The sequence below is a fragment of the Monodelphis domestica genome, chromosome 4 (assembly GCF_027887165.1).
Source record: "Monodelphis domestica isolate mMonDom1 chromosome 4, mMonDom1.pri, whole genome shotgun sequence".
Lineage (NCBI taxonomy): Eukaryota > Metazoa > Chordata > Mammalia > Didelphimorphia > Didelphidae > Monodelphis > Monodelphis domestica.
In genome coordinates, this window is record NC_077230.1 from 287,073,962 (window position 1) to 287,101,437 (window position 27,476).

The 27,476-nt window shown below is 34.7% G+C and overlaps 1 protein-coding gene across 5 annotated transcripts in view; it reads right to left on the reverse strand.

Annotated features, from left to right (window-relative positions):
- Positions 1-27,476, reverse strand: part of NCAPD3 (non-SMC condensin II complex subunit D3) — a 114,141-nt gene that overhangs the window by 68,340 nt on the left and 18,325 nt on the right. For all 5 annotated transcript variants that reach the window (XM_016421837.2, XM_007495167.3, XM_007495166.3 and 2 more), the window contains exons 2-16: positions 21,371-21,525; positions 19,863-20,025; positions 19,294-19,478; positions 18,101-18,268; positions 17,924-17,985; positions 17,672-17,759; positions 15,215-15,348; positions 9,878-9,950; positions 9,242-9,367; positions 8,855-9,104; positions 7,811-7,873; positions 7,380-7,472; positions 4,886-4,959; positions 4,186-4,320; positions 2,866-3,086 (exon numbers count right to left, since the gene is read on the reverse strand). In XM_016421837.2, coding sequence (XP_016277323.2) covers positions 2,866-3,086; positions 4,186-4,320; positions 4,886-4,959; positions 7,380-7,472; positions 7,811-7,873; positions 8,855-9,104; positions 9,242-9,367; positions 9,878-9,950; positions 15,215-15,348; positions 17,672-17,759; positions 17,924-17,985; positions 18,101-18,268; positions 19,294-19,478; positions 19,863-20,025; positions 21,371-21,493 — 1,958 coding nt within the window. In that variant the 5' untranslated portion in view covers positions 21,494-21,525. The remainder of the gene's footprint in view (positions 1-2,865; positions 3,087-4,185; positions 4,321-4,885; positions 4,960-7,379; positions 7,473-7,810; positions 7,874-8,854; positions 9,105-9,241; positions 9,368-9,877; positions 9,951-15,214; positions 15,349-17,671; positions 17,760-17,923; positions 17,986-18,100; positions 18,269-19,293; positions 19,479-19,862; positions 20,026-21,370; positions 21,526-27,476) is intronic.

The window sequence follows — 27,476 nt, forward strand, 5'->3', positions numbered from 1 at the left end:
TACTTTTGATATTAGATCCTTTATATTTCCTCCTATTCATTTCAATTTTTTAATTTTGTGATTATATTTCTTGCTATCTCACCAACTCATTGATTTGTTTGACAATTTCTCTAAGTTATTTTGACTCCTTTCAAGTCTTTCCTCAAGAGAGTTTATTTTGTTTTTTTATCTTTTGCTTCAATTCTTCTAGCAACTCATGTAATTCCTGTCGAAAATCCATTTTTTCCTTTGATATTCTTCTTGCAATTATTATAGTTAGATTTTCAGTTTTTATTTTTTTAATATTGGCCAGTATTTTCTTTGGTTTATTCATCTCTCCTCAACTTTATTCCCTGAATTGGAGGATTGTGCCAGGTGTAAGATCTGCACCCTGCTACACTTTTGAGTAGTCCCAGGATTCATTTCTCCCTCCCAGATTAGTTTCCTCTGGTCCTTCTGAGGTTCAGATGGCTTTATTCTTTGAGGCCATTTCTTGGGTCTCAGGAGAAAGCATTACAGAACTCAGATCCCAAGTCTGATGTGTCTTGGAGAAAGCACTGTGTGACACCATGATTACTCCCCACTGCTACTCTTCAAGTTTCCCAAAGTTTCAACCCTAGGGTTTTCTGACTAGTCTTGGACTTTCTCAGAGGAGGTCACCTTGATGCCTCCAAACATAGGGCCTTGTAGGCTGCAAGTGTCCCATTTGTGGTCACATGGGCCTCCCACCTTGCTAGAGAAGCTCCCTTTCCTATTACTTGTGGACTCGTGGTTATAACGAACTCTTTTTTAAATGGCCCACTATCTTATTACTTTTGGGCATTTGACTTACTTCTTATGTAGCTGTGCTGTTCCTTGATTATCATTTGGTCTAGTGGCAACTTCAGGGTTTTGCTGGAGTAGGTATTTGGGAGATGTGCAGTCTGCATCCTGTTCAGGCAACCTTCTTGGCAGGAATTCCATATTAGTTAAAAGGGTTTTGAGAGAGGTCTATAGAAGAAAGGGCCATTGGCTTTTAAGGACCTTACAGTGGAAGGTCAAGCTATTCTGATATTCTAATTGGTGGTCTTCAGTCCCTTCCTCCTAACCCATATGCCCAAATTCAGCTTGTAGCACTTCAGCTAAAGGGCAAAAGGGGGGCCTTTTTCATTTCTTTTCCCCAAACCATGATTTTCCATATGATTCTTTATATCCTTACCTTTATTCACCTTTGCATTGAAGTCATTAAGTATAAAAGTATATTAGTTTAATTTGGAAGAACTTATTAAGTTCTTCATATAATTTCTCTACTATTCTTATCCTCAGTGACATTCTATAAGAAGCCTTTCCTTATCCCTATTACCTATCTCTAGGGAATCCCCTCCCAAGAACACACATTTGGGTCTGACTTCAGTCCCTGTGTTCCAGTGAGGGTCATGGGACAGTGATCTAAGCACTTGACCCAGAAATGATGGGGAAATTGATCCAGGGTAAAAGGGAAGGAATAAAAGAGGGGATTCCAGGAAGTGGGGACTCTATCCTCTTGGGTGTATGGCAAAAGGAAAGTGGCTAAGGGAGCCATATGGAGAGCACCCACATGGCTAGTTAGAATAGGCTTTTTTTCTCTGTCTGCCTTCTCTTATTCAAGTAAATATTAATAAACTCTATGGAAATTAAGGACCTGCATATAATTTAGTCATTATACTATCTCTAACTTATTTTGTCTATATCCTGCTTGCATGTAGTTGCTTGCATATTGTCTCTCGCATTAAAACTGTGAGTACCTTGAAAGCAAGGACTTTCTACCTTTCTTTGTACTCTCAGTACTTAACACTGTGCCTGGCAAACCTCAAGCACTTAATAAATATTTATTGACTGCATGATGTTGGTGTGTAAGATGCAATTATGTTTATTTTTGCAAATATCAACAGCATTGCAATACATGACAAAATATCCCAGGAAATATGTATTGTATAACCTATGCGAAGAGAATAAGGCCTGTTCTCCCACCTCTTTTTTGTTTCTTTTCCCAGAATAAAACTGGGACCTAAGGTGGCAGTAAAGCAGAAGTGTATGACTTCTTGTACTTCTCTCTGTGTGAGCACCACTATTAATTTTATGCCATTAAAAAATTCTGTATTTAGAAACCAAAAGTGGATCCTTTAAGATCCAGAACTAGATTAGTGCTTAGAAAGAAATGGAAGAGGTGCAGCTAGGTAGCACAATGGACAGAGTGCCAAGAGTCAAGAGGATTTGAGTTCAAATCTGACCTGCATAAGTCACTAAGCACTGATGCTAAAACAGAAGGTAAGGATTTATGAAAACAAGAGACAGGAAGGGTAATAACTACCGAATAGGGTTAGAAGGGCAAAAGAAAGGCTTTATTGTAGATTAGCGAAATCTGTATATGTATATAATCATATGGTAAAGAATCAGTGGAAAGGGAGCGACAAAGATATATGAAATAAGGATGACTGATGAACGAAGGACCAGAAAATATGGTGATGGGAAGAAATGGGGGTGCAGCAGAGAAGAATGGGTAGAAGTAATGGAAATCAAAAGACACACAAGAATTAGGGAAATAACTAATTATTGCAGTAAACCAGAAACTTAAAACAGCACTGTAATGCTTTTAAAAACAGTCAGTACAACACATTAAAAAGAACTCAAGATATAAGACATGAATACACAATATTCTGCACTGGCAAAGCCTTAATGAAAGTAGTCTATCCATTAGTACAGTGTACTTTTACGATAGCAAGAGGAAATTGAAGGAAGCCTTCAAGTGAAAGGAAAAAATGATTAAAAAGGCCCATAAAAATTTAACTGCTACAAGGTTTAAAGAATTAGAACCACAAAAACTCAAATATCCTTCTTAAAGGAAAATGATCTGTAAAACTGACATACCTTAGTTCCTGGCTGTCTGAAGTGAGAAGAGTAAGGAGATCCCATGCTAACATTTGGTTGCTGTCTTCACAATGGAATTTACTATAGTGCTTAATGTGTTGCAACACAAGTTGGTCAAAACACTCCAGAGCCTTCTCTTGCACAGAGCTCTCAGTGTCCATCACAACTGGGATGATTCCTGTCAGCCAGGCTTTCTGTATCAATACACTTCCGTGTTGAGCCTTGAAGAAAAGGGATTAAATAAGCATTTTTTTTTGTGCCTACTATGAGCCAGGCACTGCGTATATATATTGTTTGCTTTAATTCTCACAACAGCTCTAGAGGTGGGTTCTTTTTAGAGTTGAGAAAACTGAGGCAAACAAGGGTTAGATGACTTGCCCTGGGTCACACAGCCAGTATGTGTCTGAGGCCAGATTTAAATTCCAGTCTTTCTTACTCTGGACCAAGTGACTGCGTAGCTACCTCTGACTGAAGTAATTGATTCAAGCCTTCAAATAAAATCAAAGGAACAATAAGTGAACTTGTGATCAAGAATTTAAGGGGTTAAAAAATAAGTTTAAAAAAATGAAGGAACCTATTAAAAATATTTAATAATTTATGATATATAAAATGCCAGAAGAGAGGGAAATGGACAAAGTTCAGTCACAAGTTATTATAAGCCAGAATTTCTTGAAACTTTAAATAAAATATTAAAATGTATTATTATTAGATTGTCAATGCTTCTTTTGTTGATGTCATATCATGAGGCATTGATTCCAAAAGTAAATATTGATCAAGATAAAACATAAATCAATATCTATGCCAAGGAATTAAACTACAAGGTGACAGACAAAAGAAGTCAACATGTTTATTGCTTTATGTTTTCTGGCATGAAATACAGAAAATAAACATGATTTCAAAGTACTCTAACATTGGGGTTTTAAGTAAGTTATACATGGTTTAAATGGAGATGCCCTCAGGGCAACACTATCTACCTATTTCAATTTTATTTAATAAAAACTGATTCAGCCCTCTGGCTCAACCAAATTAGATAAAGAAAAATTTACTGATTTTGTATATGAGCATTTTCAGCTTAGGAAAAGTCAAGAGAAAGTTAATTGCCAGAATTATCTAGTATAAGTACCTAACATTTTTAGGTGAAACATGGCAAAACGGATGCAATCAAAGTCTGTCTTCCATTTTCTATTTATATACACACTATATGATGGACTAAATGGAGCTTCTAATAGGCAAATATGTACATTTGCTAAAACAATTATTTTTCTTTTCAAGTCTCATGCAACTGATATGAATAAACACACACAATACCCTTCATCTCACCATAAGAAGGTCAGTAATAGATTGTAGTGCTTGCTTCCTAACAGAAACTGCAGGATCCCGACACCGATCCTGCAGAATTGAGAGGTCTTCTTTGGTGCATGGGATCTGATTGTGTTTCATAATACTAACCAACACCTGGAAGTCACATTTTAAAGCAGCATTATTTTTTAAAATTCTGAACCTTAAACATAAAAAATAATAAATTTAAACATAGAGCAGAACCAAAAGAAGGATTCTATATTAAACTATGACTTTTTCACTCCCCTTTTTAAAAAAAGGATATAACAAATTCTATTCATAGCTTTCAAAACTGTCCTGCTTGTCTATGCATTTTTCTGAATTTCCTTTAGAATTCATATAATCATATAAGTATACACATTATATATTCACACATACATATCTTATATTGGATGACTACGAAGAATGATACACATAAGGACATGAAGGTAAGGAAACCAAGGATGTGAAATTTTTACTTTTCTAAAAATAAAAGATAATAAGAAACATTAAAAGCCTAGATTTCCCTCTTTAAAACAGCTATATTTTTTATTATACCTTGTGTGGTCAGAGATTAATAGACAAGTTTGTAAAGATGAGTTAAATAATATATCCAACCTAAAATATTTCCCAAAACCTACTCTCCTGCTATGAAGACTCTAATGCTGATAATTTGCATAGTAAAGTTTGGAGAAAAGCACACCTGGAGGGCAGATTTTCTGACATTGGTCTTCTCATCATCAATTCTCTGTCTCAGCATGGTCAGAATATCATTTCCTATTTAGAGGACATTGTCATGATACAAAGTCAACCAAATCTATAACTTCACAACATAAGACCAGTAGAAAATTCTAATCTGAGTGTTTGTATTGAATCTAAGAAATCATCGAATGGGAACATAGCAGCAACAGTAAGAGAAAAAATAAGAAGGCCTTTATTGATTCCCTGCTACAAGTACAATTTCTTTTAAAAGGTTATACTCCCTTATACAATACAAGGACTATCTATACTTTTAATCTAATAAAAATTTATAATGCAAATCTTAATTTAAATTAATAGTTGAAGTTTTCTGAAAAAGGCCATTCAATAGAAAATCTGAAATTTGTAAAAAGGAAGTATGGAGACATCCAGAGCATTCTAAACAGTTTTGACTTATTTAGCATATTTTGTAAATCCACAAACAGCAAATTCATATTTAGAATTTAACTTGAATAGTACATACTACTTAAAGTACATTAAAACCAAATTTATGAGTCCATAAAAACCAATCTTCCTAAACTGTCATAATGAACAGTAATTTGAACTATAGTCCTTGCATTTGTAAAGAATATTTCAAAATATATTTCAATCCATTACCAAATTTGACCATCACGATATATTTATGATGTTGACATTGTGAGATTTATCCTTATTTTACAAAAAAAGCCAAATTAAGATAAGTCAGGTAAATTCATAGGGTGAGTTCATAAGGAGGGCAGCTAGATGGCTCAGTGGATAGAGAACTAGTCTTAGAGACAGAAGGTCATGGATTCAAATTTGGCCTCAGACACTTCCCAGCTGTGTGACCCTGGGTAAGTCACTTAACCCCAACTGCCTAGCCCTTATCACTCTTTTAGTCCCTGGAACAAATACTTAGTGTTGATTCTAAAACAGAAGGTAAGAGTTTAAAAAAACAAACTACTGAGCAGAACCCAAAGCCACTGTTCTTTCTAATGAACTTGAGGACAATGAAAGATTCCAGTGTAATAGACACTGACTACACTAATATCTGTACTATAAACAGAGGGGATAGCAAGCTTAGCCACAAATTAAAACTACTTAAAAAACACACTAACAGCGGTAATATGACATAACAGGAAGAACATTGCATTTAGAATCAGAAGGTCAAAATTTTGAGTCCTGGCAACTCACCAAGTCCTATAACCATGGGTAATTAATTCACTTTACCTTCTGCATCTGTTTCCTTATGTATAAAATGAGGAAAATAATATTCATACACCCTACTTCAAAGGTACTTTAAGAAAAGTGACTGGTAAACTGAAAAATGTCATGTAAATGTAACTGTGTGGCCTAGGGGTCCTAGGATGAGAGATCCAGAATTATAAGGGGTATCAGAAACTATGTAATCTAACCATCTTATATTAGAAATAAGGACACTTGCAGCCAGAGAAATTAAGTCAAATCAACAAGTATTGAGTAAATGCCAACTATGTACCACTCAATCAATCAAATAAACATTTATCAAGAACCTTCTATGTGCCAACTCTATGCTAAATACCACAGAAATAAAGAAAAGCAAAAACACTTCCTTCCCTCAGAAAGTTTGTGATATAACAAGGGAGACAGCATGCAAACAACTATGGAAAAACAAGATATATACAGGACAAATTAGAGAATGTTGGAGTTAAGTGACTTGTCAAATTCACAGAGGCAGTAATTAACATAGGTGGGATTTAAATCCCCCATTTTTTGACTCTAAGGCTAGTTTTCTTTCCATTGCAGTCCTGATAATCATTAGGCAAATTACAAATAAGGACAAATTAATAGCTCAAAATGAGTATATAAAAGACAGAAAACGGATTCATCAAATGATTATCCAAATGGAGTGTTGGCAATCACTATGAGTAAATTTAAATTTTAAACTGACTAGTAGAATATGATTCTGAATGAGTAATTTTGAGAAGTATTTATACATTTCACAAGGTAATATATTTTTATAATGGTGTCTAGTCAAATCAATCTAACAGAAATAGTGGCAAGATGATGAAAACAGGGGGATATTTAAAGATAAAATTATTCTGGTCTCTTTCCAACCCTCCCAAATGAATTATAAACAAATCAAATTTTAATGAAAATTCTCCAACAACTAGTCTATTTGAGCTCATGTATGACTTAGAAATAAAAGAACAACTGTCTTTATTGAGAATGAACCACCTCTTAGTTTTTGTTAAGTATTCTTAATGATTTCTGATTTAAATTCAAAATAAAACTCATGAAATAAAATACCATAGAACATCATGGTCACATTAACTTTAATAAATCAGGGTTATACTCTTATGCAAAAAAGTTTCACTAGTACAACGAGGAATTCAATTGGATTAGCATCTTTAAATGAGATTATTGTTTAAGGCTGCCTAAAACCAAATCAAATATCAGTTAAGCCTCAGGTTTTTTCAGAATAACATAACTCCACTTACCATCAAATCCAATTTTTTCACCACTACTGACAGTATCTGTTACATCTATGGTTTTAAAAGTACTAAGTGTTTTTCTTGAACAGTTAGAAGGAACTTTAAAAAAAAAGAGAAAAAAGAATTAAGGTAGAAAATTATTACACTATCTATTTGACAGCATGTCTCTATTATAGTTGTTTTATTTTTTATTTTATATTTATATTTTATGTTATATAATATAAAATAAAAATATATTTTATATTGATCCACTGATGATAAATCTCAATTTCTTTCATCAAGCAATTAACACACAGTACTACATAGATGTAAAAACAAAACTCTAAAGCCAAAAAGCAATAGTACACTTACTTTGAATATATGGTAATTTATCTAAATAAAAGCTAACTAATTAAAAGTCAACTGCTTTAGAGATTGAAACTAGACTGATCCATTACCTTCTGTGCTTCCCGATAAAGTAGTTGGACAACTATTCACTTCTGAAGCAGCATAACTTGAGGCTGAACAAGTAGAAAATTATCATATATCATAATTAAACATACAGCTACTCAAACCAAGATAATTAGTAAGCAAAACCAAACATAATAGACTAGATAACTATCAACAAAATATATTCTCACTCCAATGTACATGGACAGTAATCATAAAATATCTACTTAACATTTAATAAAACATGACAATCCCTAGAAATAAAAGCAACCAATAATCTAGACAAACATTAGGTGATAAAACCCCTTTTAAAAATATACCTGATTAAGGATGATTTCAGAAAGAAAAAGACCTACATGAACTGATGCAGAATGAAATAAGCAGAATCAGAATATCATACACAGTAGTGGAATGATCAACTGTGAAAGACTTAGCTACTGTTAGCAATACAATGATCCAGGACAGTTCTGAGGGTCTTAGGACAAAGAATGCTATTCACCTCCAGAGAAAGAACTGTTGGAGTCAAAATGTAGATCAAAGTATGCATTTTTCATTTTAGTTTATTTGGATTTTTGTTTTGGGGGGGGGGGGTGTTTTTATATGATCATTCTCTTATAAAAATTATCAATGTGGAAATATGTTTTACATATAATTCTGATCAAATTGCTTGCCAGATCTGGGAGGAGGGAGAGAAATAATTTGATCATGTAACTTCAGAAAACTTAAGTGGAAATTTGTTATTATATGCAATTAGTAATATATCTTTATAATTTAAAAAATTTTAAGAAAAAAGAAAGATACCATTTGTCCATGAAAAATAAAAATATATGTTTAAGATTCTATAAAATGACTTTCAAGTCTAACAGAAAGACAAATCTATTTAAAAACAGGTAACAATGAAACCTACTAGAATAGATATTTAAGAGGGCAGAAAAACATCCCATAGTATCTATCTGAAGAATATTCTTTTTACAAGTCACTGAGAATAAAATTGTTTATTCAAACAAAATCAAAAGGTATTTTAACCACATGCATCACAGCCTACACAGTACCTTGAAAAAGGTCCAGTATGTTATTAAGGTTAACAGTAGTTGACATCTCCAGACAGTGAACAAAACTTGAAAGAGCCTTGCTACGGACGGTAGATGCCTTGTCTGAGCAACGTCCAAACATCAGTTCTTGCAATAAAAATTTATGCTTTAAAAACTTCTCCTGATCAAGGGAAAGGGAACTGTCCAGTTCTCTTTCAGGATATTCCAAGAGAGCCAGGACTACATCAAGAGTAAATACTCTGTGTGAGATCTGTTGAAGTAAAAAACATAAGAATCATCATTAGTTGGAAATAAAAAATGAATTTCCTCTATGCGCTGAAATTTTACAGTCATCAGGTGTACACAGTACCACATCCAAGCATCTATATATGAGAAATTTCTTCCTACCTTTGAACTTCGAGAATATTTGTAAAGCCAGTCAATGAATGCGGCATACTCTACAGCAGAGAATTTATTCAGCAACTGTGCCAGGGCCTGAGCTGCATAGGTCCGATAGTCTGATTTATCTAGAACCTAAAATAGAAGAATAACAAAATCTTCAGGGATAAATATACTCTTCCATAATGACAGGCCATTTTCAGGACACATAGCTATGTGAACTGAAATTAGTCAATGTATCACAAGTTAAAAGATCATCAAATTTGTTAATAATAATAATAATAATTACATGTAAAATAATAAAATGCTTTGCAAATATTATCTCATTGACTCTCACAATAACACTGTGAGATGGTTGCTATAATTATCTGAGATGATGTAACTGATTGAAAAAGCTGAGACAGACAGAGCTTAAGTAACTTTCCCTAGGCACACAGTTAGTAAATATCTGAGTCTGTACTTGAACTCAGGACATCTTCCTGAACCAAGTCCAGAAGTTTATCCATTGAGCTCTCTAGCTGTCTCAATATTTTAAAAAATTAGTTTCAATGAATGGAGTCCAGTGAGGATAGATGACATGCTTAAGATAAACATCAAATTCTAAATGTCATATGCAAATGTGCACCATACTAAAGCAAACAGTACCTTGGCACAGATATGTTGCAGTAAGATACGAAGAACAGGAAATATAGCTTCCTTCAGTTCATCCACTAGCAAACTATTTAAAACATAAAACAAACTTACTGTTAAATTAGAATAAAACAAATTTTAAACAATAGTTTCCCTAGATCTTATCCTTGAAAATCATTTTCACTACATGGAGGGCAAGGGATACTTTCCCCATGGTTTAAAAATGAAAGAAAGAGTTAAAGCATTCATACTCTCGAGATACCATCCAACAGAACATTTTATTTATTCAGGCAGAAAGAAGAAATGAGGAAGCTTTATGTACTTTTTTGACTAATTATTGGCCTAACTCTTTCTTAGATCTCAGTTTTCACTGTATAGCCATTCCCTCTCCTAATGCCAAGTGCATAATTCTTAAGGGACTTTAATGTTTGAGGCATTCCAAGATTAAATGACTTGAGCAAGAGATTAGTCAGTTATGTGGAAAAAGCAAAGTTTTCAGGTCTTCTTGAACCTGAAGTCAGCTCTCTAGCCACTACATCACTTTCATATGGAATACAGTAAACCAGATGCAATCAAAAGCTAATTGTCCAGGTTCAAAATAAATTACCTTAAAGTCATAGTAACTAACAACCATCACCATCAATTCTTAGAGGAAGGGAATAATCCACAGTACCACCATGTTCAGTAAAAGACTGATACTTTAATGATTAAGTGATATAATTTCTTTTATTTTGTTGAATATCTGGTGAGCTATATACAAAGTTACAATGCGCAAATATAACCTTTCTATACCACAAGTCTATTTGTACCATCATTTGTAAGGCATTCCAATTTTGCCCTGATCAAGAGTAAACTTTTGTCAGTTCCCTTCTCAGCTAAATATCAGAATAATTAGCAATTAACAAATTAACTTATTTCCAAGCAGAATAATTATGAAATCTCTCAAAATCATTGTTCATCCAGTCATTTCAGTTGTGTTCAACTCTTTCTGACCCCTAGTGGGGTTTTTTTGGCAAAGATAGTGGAGTTGTGCCATTTCCTTCTTCAATTCAAATCAAGAGATCTTAAATCAACTTTAAAACATGTCCTTCAAGGGGGCATCTGGGTAGCTGAGTGGATTGAGAGCCAGGCCTAGAGACAGGAGGTCCTAGGTTCAAATCCGCCCTCAGACACTTCCCAGCTGTGTGACCCTGGGCAAGTCACTTAATCCCCATTGCCTAGCCCCTACCACTCTTCTTCCTTGGAACCAACATACCACATACTTATTGATTCCCAGACAGAAGGTAAGAGTTTAAAAAACAATAACAACAACAACAACTTAAGTGCCCCTACTTAATACCTCACTAGATTGTGAAGACAGGATTAACTCTCCTTTGTCTACTTTTGAATTGAATTAACAAAAGCTTAGAACACACTACTTAGCAACAGGTAGAGGAGCTCTCCACCCTGTCAACTCAATCCTGCCAGGAAATGAGAATTGAACTCTTTTGATGAGTATTCACCTCTCCAGAAGGTGAGAAGTAATTCCCACAAACACTTTCCCCTAAGCAATGCTGGGCAATTTGGAAGCTTGTAGTTGGCCCTCCTGAAAAGGAGAAGGGAGGAGAAGCCACTTATAAAAGGCCCTGAATTTCTGGGGCTAAGGAAGTTGACTTGAAAAAGTTGGACTTCAAGAAAGAAGTTAGCTTCAAGAAGGTCAGCACAAGGAAGAAAGTTGGCCTCAGGAGTCACCTTCAGCTTGTCAACATTTTGACCTGCCTCTTGGAGTGAACTTGAGTGAGTGGATAGCTGGCTTTCCCTTACTGTCTTCTGGAGAGAGTTTAATTCTGACTGAAGGTCAATAAGTTCTGGCTGAGTTGAGCACTGGAGCATTATAGCAATATTTAGTTAGACAGGCTAATGTTTTCTCTACCCTTTTGTATTTCTCTGCTTTCACCCTTTCCACCTCTTTTATAAATAAAAGCTACTAAAGTCATTTTGACTTTGAGAAATATTACTTTGAATTGGCAACCACCATTATTATTTATAATCTTCATATATTTTAATCAGACCATTAAAATTTAATTCTTACACATATTGTTCAGAAGAGGCCACTCTTCTAAAATGAAATCTCTTTGAAAGAAAATGCATATGCAATATATATGTGTATACAGACATGCATATATACACATGCGCAAAGGAGTGTTTAAATGCATTTAAAGATAATAGTAATTATAAATTATACTCAGCTTTATTATAAGACTCAACTGTGGAGGGAAAAAAGAATGAACTGTAGTCAGATCAATTTAATATACTTGGAATGTCTCTTCCTAGTCATTCTCTCTCTCTCCCCCCTTCCTCTTATATCTACCTATTATAACAATTCAAAAAGGTGAATAAAGAAATCTATAAATGACATTCTATTTTTAAAAATTTTAAGTTAAATGAAAGGCCAAAAAGGTCACATATAAATAAAAAGCATTTTTCGTGTTTTCCTAAGAAAAATAAAAGCATTCAGTGCTCTTCACTTTTATATTATGATCAAGATTTTCCTTCAGAAATTCAGGACAGGAAAGAGAAAACAGGATAAGGAACAGGAAAGAGAGATGACCAACAGAAAAGGGGAAGGGAAAAAAGATCAGGACAAAGGAAAGAAAGGGGAGAGAAAGTGACAAATAATGGGAGGAAAGAGAAAGTTAATAGCTAGAAAGAAGAAAAAATGTGGCAGATAGAAAGTAGGTACTGAGGAAACAGTCCTCTGTTACACTCTATGATTCATTTGAGTTATGGTCTTCAGAATAAGTGATCATTAGTTAGTCCTGTTCTTTGAAAATTGATTAGATTAGATAACCAACATTTACAGATATTCAAATACTTGAATTCCTAAATATGCCAAATAGAAAAGCCCTAGCAATTCAATAGGAAGCCAATTATTATCTAGAGTGGAGAAATAGTAACAGGGCAATTTTACATTACAATGCTAAATAGAAGCAAAGGTCTCATCTGTACGAGAACACTGATAATAGCACTCTTTGGGAGAGTAAAGGATTAGAAATAAAGTAGATATCCACCAAATGGAGAATAGCCAAAAAAACAAAACAAAACTATGGAATACAAGTATAAAGGAATATTCCTATGTAGAAAGAAATAATATAAGTGCTTCAGAGAAACTTAAGAAGATTTTTATGATTTGAGGAAGAGCAAAATTCACAACACCAAAAGAACATAAATAACATATACAAGATTGTAAATGTAAATATCACTAAAAGAAAGCTGAAGGCTGAGTAATAGAAAAAAAATGAAGGTTCTGAAGAAGAAATTTAGAAGCATACCTTCTCCCCCAAGCTGAGAAATGGAAGACTTCTGGGACAGAATACAGAATACCCTGTTACATAAGGTTCCGTGTTGACTGTTTTTGATTATTATTTTTTTTTTGGTCACATGGAAAGGTTCAAAACGGGAAGAGATACATGAGATGTAAGGATAAAAAACACTGATTAAACATTGTGAAAATGGCTAAATAATATCAAGCTGAAGGTATTGATCTGCCCTCTCAAGTGCCCACCAAAGCATCAATTTGCCCTAATTCAATGGTCAGAGATAGGACACAAACTTGAGAACCTGCCTCTCTCCGAAATATTTCATTTTGATTTCCCTAGATAAAATCAGAAGAAAAAATTTAACATTTTGTATGTCATATCCATTGTCCTACCAATACTACTGCTAAGAAAAATACTAAAATAGATCAAAGACAGAGGAAGAGGTCCCACCTATACAGAAACATTTATATCAGTACTTTTTGTACTAGTAAAGACATAGAAGTGGTTACCCAATGACTACAGAAGAGCTGAAGAAATCATGGTTTAAGTGACAAAATATTAATGTACTAAAAAAAATGACAAATGTAAAGAATTCATATAAACTTAAAAGAATGCTACAGAGTAAAATAAATGAACCAGGGAAATAATTTACAGAATAACCACAATAATATAAAGGAAATAACTAATGAAATACTTCAGAACTATGAACAATAAAGTGATCGATCATTCATGATTCCTGGAGAGTTTAAAATAAAAGATGCCTCACTGCAATTTTCAGATAAAGAAATCAAAACTATCAATAAGCACATGAAAAGAGTCCTAATTCTCTCATAATTAAAGAAATGCAAATTAAAACAACTCTGAAATACCACCTCACAGCAAGCAGACCAATATGACAGTAAAGGAAAATAATAAATGTTGGAGGGACTGTGGCAAAATTGCGATGCTAATGCTTGCTGGTGGAGATGTGAATTGAACAACCATCAATTAGGATTAATCCCCAAAGGGCTTTAAAAGACTGCCTGCCCTTTGATCCAGCCACACCACTCCTGGGTTTGTACCCCAAAGAAATAATAAGGAAAAAGACGTGCTCTTTGTGGTGGCAAAAAATTGGAAAATGAGGGGATGCCCTTTGATTGCGTAATGGTTGAACAAGTTGTATCTGATGGTGATGGAATACTATTATGCTGAAAGGAATAATGAACTGGAATACTTCCATATGAAATGTAATGACTTCCAGGAATTGATGCAGAGTTAAAGGAGCAGAACCAGGAGACATTGTACACAGAGACTGATACACTATGGCACAATGAAATGTAACAGACTTTTCTACTAGTAGTAATGCAATGACCCAGGACAATTCTGAGAGACTTATGAGAAACAACACTATCCACATCCAGAGAAACAACTGTGGGAGTAGAAACATAGAAGAAAAAAACATATGATTGATCACGTGGTTCAATGGGTATATGATTGGGGATTTTGGCTTTAAGTGATCACTCTGTTGCAAATATGAATAATATGGAAATAGGTTTTGAATAATGATACTATTGTATAACCCAGTAGAATTACTTGTCAGCTCTGGGAGTGGGGAGGGAAGAAGGAAGGGTCAGAACATGAATCATGTAACCATGGAAAAATATTCTAAATAAATACATTAAAAAAATAAAAATAAAAAGTAAAAGATGCCTCACCAATTCAGCAGGGACATGGTGGGCTCAGTATGTAGAACGGGGGTATATGTTGTCAGACCTGATGAATTTGTTTTCTTTAACTTCATGATTATGAAAAATTATAAAATATAAATATAAAAGAACATTTTTGTGTAGCAAGAAGTAATAAAAATGAGTGCTTCATAACACTCACACAAGAATCCTATGGGAAGGAGGAAGGAGAGGTAAGACACTGGGAAATGAGAACAATGTAAAAGGACATCAATGCAATATTTTTTAAAAAATCAAAACTTAGTAGGTAACAGAAATCAGTTCAAAGATCCCAGAGATGTTAAGACAAAGCAAAAAGGAGAGAAAAGAGCCAACAGTCTGTACTTTACCTGATAAACTGGATTGCATAATTTCTGGCATTGATAACTTGTGCAGTGATACTAAGGGGTGCACGGTGGGATCCCTCTCCTGCTTCATACATGAGTATCACATTTAGCAATCGATGGAAGAGCCAAGCAATGACCTAAAAAAGGACAATACATAGGATTTGAAATTCAAATGCTTTAATAAAGATGCCTACTTGACTATATTGAAAAGCAGTGGAATTGTGGAATAATATATAGTTGGGTTCATGCGGGATTTTTTTATTAAATTAACATAAGAAATATTTCTCTGATCATCTTCAGGATCTAGACGTGCAAAAATGTGACTAGTAAGACATAAAAGAATTGCTTACAGTTAGTAAGTAATGGTGTCTTTCTAGTCTTCCTTCCCACCCACATATACAGCACACATCCAAGGAATCTGACAGATCCAAGGAAGAATAAGGACAAACATTTATAAATGGCATGGAGTTGAAAGGCAATGTAGAATGGCAGATTGAGCACAGAATTTGGAAGTAAGGAAATATAGGATTGAATTCCATCTAATAGATATACTTAAAGTCTATGTGACCATGGGCAAGTCACTTAACTATTCAGAATGTTTGTTAACTCATCTGAAAAATGAGGAAAATAGTTGCACTAGTTACTGCACAGATTTATTATTAAGTCATTTGCAAATATATAAAATCAGTACATAAATGAATTATTATTATTAGAATGTTGTTGATACAGGAAGTCCCAGTGCTGTAGCTCTGCGTGGCTTCCCAGATTCTAATCCCAATGCTCCGGCTCTGTGTAGTTTTCTTGATTATAATCTCCTTACCCTGAATTAAAGACCTGTTATTATAAGAACACTAAAATTAAAAATATAAAAGAATGTTGTCAGTAACCTCAGGTACAAAATACAAAAAACTAAACAATGAACCTAAAAAGACATATTTTCATATTTATATTTTTTAAGGACTGTGAAAGGGGAAAAGGGATTCAAGGTACTATATTGTAAATAATCAGTCAATTGAGAATTAGATGTTAACTTGGGGCCAAGCTCTGGGCTAAGCACTATAGATTTCCAATATGAAGAATTAAACAATCCCTATTCAAAAAGAGCTTATAATAGGAGAAATGACAAGTACATATAAAACTATGTACAGCAGAGCATAAATATAAATATAAATATATAAAAAGTAAATATAATGTAGTTTGGGAGGGAAGGCACTTGTGGCTAGAAGCTCAAAGGAAAAGAAATACTGGGGTTAGGAGTTATCAGTATGGAAATGAGAGTCAAACCAGTGGAAGCTGGATGAGGTCACTGAGGGAAAGTATAGAGGGGTAAAGAGAAGAGGGCCTGGCACAGAACCTTGGGGAACACCCACATTCAGGGAAGGAGCTGGTTGATGACCCAGCCAAGGAAATTGAGAAGGTTAAATAGTAGCACATGAACCAGGGGAGAATGGTATCAAGAAAAGCCAAAAGAGGAAAGTAAACAATATTGAATGCAGAACATACCTTAGATGTATTGATATCAGATGCAAGCAAAACAACACTTTAAAGCATAAGTTATATAAGTTTCTTGTTTTCTTATAATGCCTGAATAGTCAAGAAAGGACTAATGTTTATAACAATATTTTCTTGGCAAAAATCAGGCAGGACCCAACATCACCAGATGTTTCCCATAAGGCATTATGTGGGGAACACCCTAACTAATTAGCATTTGTACATACCAGGTTTAGTAATAGGTGCACAGCTAGGAAAATAAAATAGCTTGATGATTATTTCTGTTACTGATCAACTGAGCGCATACAAGTAAAAGTACTAAATTGTCACGGAAACCTTGGGAACTGTGTGACTATCTATTCTTTCCTTTGTAACGTGTCAACAAATACTTCTATAAAAGCATGTCTTTGTTGTCTAGGAGCTCATTTGCTTCTCCTGTGTAGTTCCCACTTGAACTAGAGATCTGCCTCTGTAATTGAAAAATAAGTTGCTGTAGCTACCAAATGATATGCCATTGACCCAGCACTGAACAAAAGATCAAGAAAGACCTTTTAAATTTATGTTATGTTAAAATATCTCCACATTAAATCAATGCTTTTGAAAATTCAATTCAATAAACATTTATTAAGCACCCACAGTATAGCATTAAGTGTAATGGCCACTGAAGATGCAAAGACAAAAAAAAGACCCCAGTTTCTGACCTCAAGAAGTTTATATTCTATTAGGGAAAACAGTATGTACTTAGAGAATTAAATACAAAAGAGGTACCAAGTTATTTCTAAGGTGAGAACACAAGTTTAATAGGAAGGGCAGTTTGTTAGCACCAGAACAGGGGTTCCACAAAGCACAACAGAAGGAAACAGTAGAGTAGAATAAGATTGATGTGGATAAATAATAAGAGAATATTTCCAGGAGTTTCCTTATTTCTTTTTAGTTAAAGTTAATAAATTAGATTCTGATTTCCTTTACCTTATCCCCTTCCCCATGAATTGAGGAACACAGCAAACGCAACCCATGATAGGCCAATTCTGGTATGTATTTTGCTTGGTTAATGTTTCTATAAAAAAAAAAAAGTAGCATTAGCTAGTAGATATGATTATATAAATAGCATTAAGACTTATCTCCTACTCCCACAAACCATATTTAAACTAATTACATATGCTAACTAGAATACAGATTTAAAAATTACCATTTTAAAGGGCAGAGATTTAAAAGGCTCACCTGGCTTCTAAAGTGTGAAATCCATGAAGAACTGGTTCAAAACTAGTTAATCCAACTAAGATCTAAAAACAGATATCAAGGAAAGGTTTAATGTATGACTGTTTACCTTGGTCAAGTTGTTAAAAAGCCAATTTAGTGAAGGATGACATACTTATGCTTCCTACTCCCTTCAGTTACCTGTATACAATTCTGCACACACTGTGGCTTTTCTTTAAGGGGGAACTTGGGGAAAAATCTTAACAGATTCTTCAGAAGGAAAAAGATGGCATCCCGAATTTGAGAAAGGTCACGTGAAGAAAAACAAATATCATCTTCATCATCCTCTTCTTCTAAGATTTCATCCATCTGGCATAAGAAAGAAAAGGGTTGTCACTTTTTTCCTGAGGTAAACTACTTTATCCCAATGGACTAACAAGAAAAGTCCAGTAAAGAAAGAATAGTAGTTGATATATTTCATTATTAAGAGTGCCTTTCTTTTTAGGAAATTAAAAAAAATAATTTTGATTTTTTGTTAATTGTACTTGACAAACTTTGTCACAATCATTTCCATATGCAAAGAACAGAAAGATAGTATATGAAACCACCAATCTATTATAGCTTGATTTTTTTAGTTAATGTTAGTTTTCTTCAAGTGACCTGCTAGTCTGTGTCTCTTTTGACACTCCCTTATACAGTTTCATCTAGGAGGGGATTTTGTTTTGTTTTCTAATTCTTCAATGACCTTTTTCACTATTCTAGAGACCTGAATGATCCTGACCTTTATTATCTCTGGACCCTGCCACTAGCTTTCACTTGTTTCTGTGCTCAGAGTAATGGCAAGTTTCAGGCCTGTTCATATCTTCCGATACTGTTTTCTTCAAAACCCTCGGAGACAGTTCAGTTCATTGTGCTACCAACTTTCAGAACCATTACGGATTGTTTTCTGGATTCCCAGTCTGAGCTTTGACAGTGACCATCCTCATATCTAGGGCCAGAGGGCTTGATGGTATTCAAGTGCTATGGGACTTTCTTGTTGAAACATGCAGGTCTATGTTTTGTTTAGTTTACTATTTTGACTATTCAATTCTATAAGCATTCTGTAAGTAAAGTACTAACAAAACAGGATGCTAAATACTGGGGATAGACATAAAAACAAAAAAATTAGTCACTATCCTCAAGGAGTTCACATTCTCTTGTGTGGGGTTCAGGGAGGATATAATATGTACACAACTAAATAAAATTGATATAAGAGTAGCCTTATTACACCTGAATGTACCTGACCTAAAATTTTAAGATTTTAGATGATGACTATGATATCAATTATGGAACTCTAAGCCAAAATGAATCTCAAAATCCTACAATTATTATCATCTTCTTAATTTTCTTCTTACCTCAAAATCTTCTTTTCTAGGGGGTTTTCCTCTCTTTCTATTACCTCTGGAATCACCATGAGAACTCTTGGAACATTCTTTTTTTCTTTTCCTACTCAAGTTAGATTCTTGAGGCCAGCTCTTTTTCAGAATCTGAAGGCATTTGTCAAACATCACTGGATGGAACACTTGATTCGCTATACTACCTGTTCATAATAAGAGTAATGCAGGTTAAGATTTAATCATTCTTGACATATGCCCAATTATATTACTGAACAGTGATCCCCTAGGAGCAGGGTAAACCAGAATGGGTGGGGAGGGGTGAAGGGACCCAAGAAAGAAACAGAGCATCCCCTGCAGAAGAAGGAGAGAGGGAAGAAGGAGGGAAAAAAGGAAGGAAGGATGGATGGAGGGAGGGAGGAAGGAAAAAAGGAAGGAAGGATGGAGGGAGGGAGGGAGGGAGGAAGGAAAAAAGGAAGGAAGGAAATTCTTTATTTTCAAATGAGTAATTAAGAAAACAAAGAACACTAGGATTGTAAGGGGGAAAAAAAGGCAGAAAAACACTGATTGATTATATTACATTCACTTACCTGGGATTTCAAGCAATAAAAAGTAAAGCCCAGCAGCATGCAGACCATATTCTCGATTTTGCACGGTGGCATTTTTCTTATGGACAATTTCAACAAAGTGATAGAAAAGGGCCACAAGTGCATTGTGAGAAATATTGTTCTCTTTAAAGATGGTCCAAATACTCTTTAAAAAAAGAAGTAAAAGTCAAGAATTAGAGGAAATATTTTAATTTCACATGAACTATGATGTCTTTTGGGAAATTTGCTATTTTACAGAAGTAGGGACTAGCCAATCTAGTCTCAGCAAGTGACCAACAGATAACTAAAACTACTATCCTTATATAAAGGCTTTTACCCATCCTAGTTACTGACTCTGAAAACCTAACCATTTTAACATACCAAATGAAAGGAGGGGTCACACACACACACACACACACACACACACACACACACACGTAATTATTTCTACCATTTTGTCCCCAGATGACCAAGAAGTAACCAAGTTGAACCCCTTTGAAATTCAAGGGATCAAAAGAATTATAACTGGACCTTCTTGCTTCCTTACAGAATTAAGTAAGTAGCAGTGAACTGAGTTGGCACAAAGTTTTTTTGTACTAATTTTACTTAAGAGTTTTGTTTCTGAAAAGCTATGTGTATAAATCAAATATTTTAAAGGCATCTTATTTTCATTTCTGATTAATCTGCAATTTGCAATGGTTCCAACACTTTCTCTATCCTGGTTTTTTTTTTTTTATCTAACATATTCCCTTAAGTAACATAAATCAGTATCTATGAATATTTGAGTAACCTGTTTGGGTTTTTTTGAAGTTGCTAGGTGAAATAGTCAGTAAAGAAAATAATCATTTGCCTGTTTAGAGAGCTGGATTTTCCTAAAGTGAAGAATGAAAAAATATTTTGCCGTTTGGACTTAGATTTCTTTTTTTTTTAAAGGTTAGAGATAACCAAGGATTCTTAACCTAGGATTTGTGAATGCATTTTAAAAATATTTTCATTATCATATTTTAAAATAACTGGTTTCCTTTGTAATTTTATGTATTTTATCTCATATGTTTTAAAAAACATTATTTTGAGAAGGGGTCCATAGTTACACAAGACAGCCAAAGGAATTTGTTACACAAAAAAAATTAAGAACACTGCTCTAGTTCAATCTCTTCATTTTAAAGGTGACAAACAATCCAAGAAAGGTTAAATTATGTGCCCCAAGTAAGATGAAATTATTACATATTTCTTTCAAGTCTTGTGCTCTTTTCACATTATTTATTTTATTGATGTAGTTTGAAGAATTGTTATTGCTTTGAGTTCTTTGAAGAGCAGAGCATGGTGCAAAGAAATCACAGGAAAAAATGTAAAGTTCACATGGAATTCACACCCAATGGCTGCCCTCCCAGAGTTTACATATCCTTCATACAACTACCGTACTACTCATGCTATATCCGAAGTATTATATTTTTAACAAAACAGCTATTTTTAATTGAAACCTAAAAATGGTCAGCATGTTTTTTTTTTACCTCTGTGGTTCCATGTTCTGGAGTAGCAAAAGGAAAAAGGCTCTCATAGAGTTCAGTGAATGCATATAGTCCATCCTCTGTGATCTGTGCTTCTATGATGGGATCCAAAGGTTCGGTCTCCATGAAATCCAATTCCCAGATTGTATCCACCCATGCTAGTGTAAAAATATTGTAAATCAAATTAATAAATCCTTGCAGGAAGAAAATATTAACATTCTCTATTGTTTAACATTCTCTAACCATGTTCAATAAAAGATTAAAAAAACATATTAGTCATGTTCTTTACTCGCCTTTTTCTTATGAGTTTACCACTCCCCACAGGGTCATTATGCAAAAACACTCACAGAAATAAAATTTAAGGAAATGATTATTTTAGTGTTAACTTCTATACTGCTGTGAGAAAGTTGTTTTCTCCCCTCTATGTTGAAAGACCCAACCAGAATTCTAGTTCGTTATGCTATATTCAAAAGCACAAATAGAAACCTATTTTCAAAACAGTGTAAGTTCTAATAGTCTTGTTTAAAACTTGATAGTCAGTTCATTGTAAATGAAGTAGCAATGCATGATCAATCTGCTACAGTAAAGGGGCCATAAAAGATACCTCCAGTATTCCTGGATACAAGTTAAGTTAATGCAATATTTCACAAAGGATATAAAATAGTGCTAGGAACTGCAAGCACTCAATTAATGTTGAGCAAGCACTAATTAATCAATAGAGTTCTTATCTCAAAGCTATGCCAACAGATTACAAACCCTGGCCGTGCCTGAAAGGCTCGAGTGTGAATTATATGTCTGTGGTCTAAGAAACAGCCAAGCTAAATTTGAAAAGGTTCATCACCAAGAGCCTGACTTGGAAGTGATGACTTTTTTTTTTAGACGATAGCAATTTACAGAGACCAACCAAAAAGTTTAGGGAAGATGTCATCTACATCAGTGAAGTAAATACCAACACTGATGAGGTCACAGATCCTTAAGGTAACAAATACTATTATCAAACTATTTTTAAAAATAAGCTTGCTGGTCTCTGCCATAAGGAGTTTTATTATTAACACTATTATTTCTAGCATATTATTACTAATAATAACAAGAGTCTATCAGTCTTTAACTATTCAATTTAATATTTAATTTCAAAACAAAGCACACTGCTAAAACCTTTTAACCTCTTTTTTATTAAAGATCCAACTATTTTCTAACCCATCATAAGCCCCACTACCCAGAGTAACACAGGAAAGACTCCTCCCTAAAGAGATTAAAGTAATAATTAGTTAAAAGAAGCATTTCCTAGATTCACTTTTAAAAAAATTTGTCATTTAATTTTTTTTAAAACTCTAATATTCTGTATTAAAATCAATACTAAGTATTAGTTCCAGAATGGAAGAAAGGTAAAAGCTAGGTAACTGGAAATAAGTGACTTGTTCAGGGTCACATACCAGGAAGTGTCTGAAGCCACATTTAAACTCAGGACCCCCAGTCTCTAGGCTTAGCTCTCTAGACACTGAGCCTTTTACCTACTCCATGAATTCACTTTTGACCTGGTAGAAAGGAACAATCATTAAAAGGAATGAGTGGTAAAAAGGAGATTGAATGATTTTAGAAAAATGATTTTCTAGGATCTACTGAAAGTTAAGTAATTATTGTTCTGTTTGGATTAAGCAAACTGTTAACTGAATTATCTGTTACCTACACTGAATCCTTGATCAATCTTGACTATAGAATCTTGTCTATTGTTTGGGATATTATAAACCATAATTCCAAAATGGCTTGGGTTGGAGAAATATTCCAAGTCACAGCATAACTGTTAAGTCTTTGGTGCCTCTTCCCTCTAAGCAGAAATGCTAAGGATTTGTTTGATCTAAATTAGTAAAAATTGTTTCTGACAGGTTTGTATCTAAATAATAGAGAACTTTTCCCCACGCTTCTCTCCACTCACACAGCCACTACCCCAGTTGAGGCCCTCATGATCTCTTGCTTAGATTACAGTATTAGCCATCAAAATGATCTCTGTTGTCCAGTCTCTTCACATTCTAAATGATCCTCCACACAGCTACCAATCTAAATGACAAATATGACTACATCATTTCCCCAGCTATTAAATTTCAGGACTCCCTACCTCTATGATTAAATATAAATTCCTTCACAATTGGGCACTGTAAAAAATATCATTATTTAAATTGCAAAGTTTAAATTCCTTTTGAGAAGAATTTTAGGTAAAGAAGATGCTACCTCTCTGAATCCAGAACTGAACTGTTGGAGAAGATACCATGAAGAAGCCTCCAAACCAGCCAGCTGCACAAAAATTGAACTTTGGGTGTGGTTGATTGAACATTTATTTGTATGTATACTTTCATGCCAAAGGGGACTGCACCCTAACTGGCTTTTTGTCAATGCATTCAGCAATTATTGGTTTTATTCTTTTTTTCCCTCTTATCCTCAAATTATTGTAATCTTTAAATTTATTATGTTTTCATGATCCTTTGGAAAAAAAATTATTTTTTTTCAAACGATCAAACAGGGGAATGTAAAAATAGACTCGAACTCTGGACTTCAAGCCCTTGCTCCACTTCCCCAAAATGCTTTGTAATCTCACTGAATTCTCAGGTGGGCCCAGATCGAGAAGGGATTTAACCTGATTGCAAAGGCTTTTGTGGTCTCTTTTGGACTTCCATTTTGGAGCAGACGTGGCTCTTTCCATAATGTAGGTGAGGTCTTGTCTAGGCCTCTCTGCATTATGGAAATTTTAGAGGTTTGTTGAAGATTAAGGATTAAAGAAAATACAGAATAAGAAACACGTGCCTAGGCCAGAGAGGCCTAGAAAAGACCTCACTTACATTATGGAAAGAGCCACGACTGCTCCAAAATGGAAGTCCAAAAGAGACCACAAAAGCCTTTGCAAACAGGTTAAATCCCTTCTCGATCTGGGCCCACCTGAGAATTCAGTGAGATTACAAAGCATTTTGGGAAAGTGGAGCAAGGGCTTGTGGGGATTGAAGTCCAGAGTTCGAGTTTATTTTTACAGCACCAACCTGCCTTCCTGGTCTTCTTACCAGTCTTACCCTTTCATACTCACTATAGTCAAGTGAAATTGGCTTTCTTAATTATTCTTCAATGACATCACACCTACTTTTTTTGGATCACTCCTATTTAACTCAGACTATTAAGGAATGAATAAGCATTGATTAGGCATTTAAATTGATTAAGCATTGTATTGAATTCTGGGATTACAAAGAAAAAAGGAGTTGATATTCTATCAAGGATACAACATACATACAGTATATAAAAATATAAGCAAAATAAATACAAGCTAATAAGAGGAGGAGCACTAGCAACTAAGTTTTGATAGAAACAAAGGGATCCTAAGAGGCTCAAGTAAGGAAGGAATGCATTTCATGCAAAGGCATACTGCTTAATGTTTAATAACCTGTGGTCCAAAAATCACATTTAAAAAATCAATCTGATAATTAATATGCTCGCTGTTGTTTTCTTTAATTCTAGACAATCAAAGAAACAAGTTAAGCCCTAACTTGTAATATTTGCCCATTTCTGAGCTGTAAATGTTTACATCAAAAATTTAACAATCAAAGCCAGTTCCAGCACATCTCTGACATCAAGCATAGGGAACAGCCAATGCAAAGTCAGGAAACTAGAGATCAAGTGCCCTAGTAGAGGAACAGTTACAATACAAGGCCAGTCTAATTTTGAGTGTATGAAAAAAAGGAAAAGGAAAAAGCATTTATATGTAGCACCTACTACATGCTAGGCAGATAGCAGGCTACATGCTTTTACAAATATTATCTCCCTTGTTTTTCACAACAACCCTAAGAAGTAGGAATCATTATTCTACTTTTACATTTGAAGAAACTGAGACCAAAAGGGTTAAGTGACTTGCCCAGGATAGCTAGTTTCTGAGGCCACATTTGATCTCAAGACTTTCAGACTCTAAATCCAATACAACATCAGCTGCCTCTAACAACAAAGTTAGAAAAATAAGTTGGGACAAGGTTGTAAAGGACTTTAAAAGCCAATCAAAGGATTTCACTGAATCCCTAGTTGACTTAAATGTGCTACTTTCTACATTAAACATTGCCACCTCTCCTGTAAGTGTTGGCTAGTGCTTTCCCTCCATATTATTTTATCTGTTCTGTATATATCTTGTATATGTATATACAATGCTAGTTACTAGGGGGAAATGGATGGTAGGAGAGAAAATATAAGTCTTTGCCTTTGCAGTTTCCAATCTAGCCAAAGGAAGAAATGTGTCAATTGTGTTTTTGGAACCCCCAGGTTTTCCCATCCCTTGGGAAATTGCCTGAAGGGAAGTTCCAAACTGACTTTGTCTGGGACTGAACAATAACCTTAAGGTACCTAATGATCTCAGTTTAGGTAGAATTAGGAGACATAATCAAAACATTAAGTACCCTTTTCTCTTAGAAATGTATAATTGAAAATCTGTTACCCTAAAAAAAAAAACTTCATTTCCCCGGAGCCTACTGACTTCCTGTCATTATGCACGTCCTGTAGATTGTAAAAAGTAGACTCGAATACAGGACTACAATCCCCACAAGCCTTTGCTCCACTTCCCCAAAATGCTTTGTAATCTCACGGGAATTCTGAGGTGGGCCGAGATCGAGGAAGGATTTAAGCTGGTGGCAAAGGTTTTTGGGCTCTTTTGGACTTCCATTTTGGAGCAGATGCATCTCTTGCGTGATGTGAGGTTATTTTGTCTAGGCCTCTGGCCTAGGCACATGTTTCTTACTTGTATATTCTTTAATCTTTAACCTTTAATAAACCTCTAAAAAATATAATACTCCTTGCAGAGAGAAACTAATTTCTACCTGCCTCAGTCTCCCCATATTCCTAAATTTTAATCTTTACAAGATAGGGGATATTAGGCGGGGACATGGAAGGTCCCACCTCTTTATTTCAGGTCTCGAGCTTGGTGGTGGTAAGGGGGGTGTTTGAACTGGCTGATCAGCCATGGGCACATGGTCTTTATATCTTCTTTATTCTTTTATTTCTAATGATCATTAATAAATCTCCTAAAATATAACATTTTTATTATTGAGATTTAATTTTAGCTTTTGCAGAAGTATCGCCATTGTATCTTAGGCCACTCCCTGGTACCCCAGCCTCTGGCTATAGCCTCTTTCCCAAACCTGCTTATAACTTAACTGTCCTTAATTCCCCAAAATGTATATAAGACCCCAAGTGCTATTGCTCCCTGGAAAATCATCTTTGGCGGTATGTTTTCCCAGAGACACTATTCCCAGAGTCCCAGGGCTTTGGGTCTGTGTGGTATTAAGTGCTTGACTCTGTGTGGCAGCCAAATCTCAAGCACTATCTCTTGTCCTAATTAAAGACTTGGTCTTTCTGACTACTTTAGTGATTCTACATTTTTCAAAGTTGACACATGTATATACAGCATGTCTCAAAATCCTGAGTGCAGCTTTAACTACAGCTACATGAGCATATTTTCTATTCAGGCCAGATTGCTAGACTGGAAAGTACTCAAGTGAAGGGACTATTTTGCTTTTTTTTTCTTTTTTAAACCTTTACCTTCTTTCTTAGTATCAATGCTAAAACAGAAGACTTTCCCAAGGTCACATGTCAGAATCCAGCTCTGAAAACAGTTCGCAGATCACCCACACCAGGGTGAGGAAGATAATGTCTGGGATTATAGGAGGGTCAGTACTGACAGGGAACCACGCAGACAGTCTCCTTGAGCTGTGGCAAAGTTTAATGATTTGGGGTCCACACATAATAGGGAAAATAGCATAGACTAAGGGATTAGGTAAGCCTTTTGGAGGGACAATGGTTAGTAATTATTTACAAGATGGAGATAATGGATTTAAATTACCTCGCTGGTTCTGAACAGTTTTCTATAGAATAATAAATCACAGGTAACAATCTAACAGAGTTTCTCATAGGATTCTTGTACCAGTGATTTCTTGGAGGAACATCTAGTATTTGGGAAATAATTTGATTAAGTTTTCATGCTGGGGAGGGGGGGGTGCCTACATGTCTGATTCTAGCTAGCTAATGGCTCTGATTTTATTAGGGCCTATTCTCACTACTGGGGGCTACAATCACACAGCTAGGAAGTATCTGA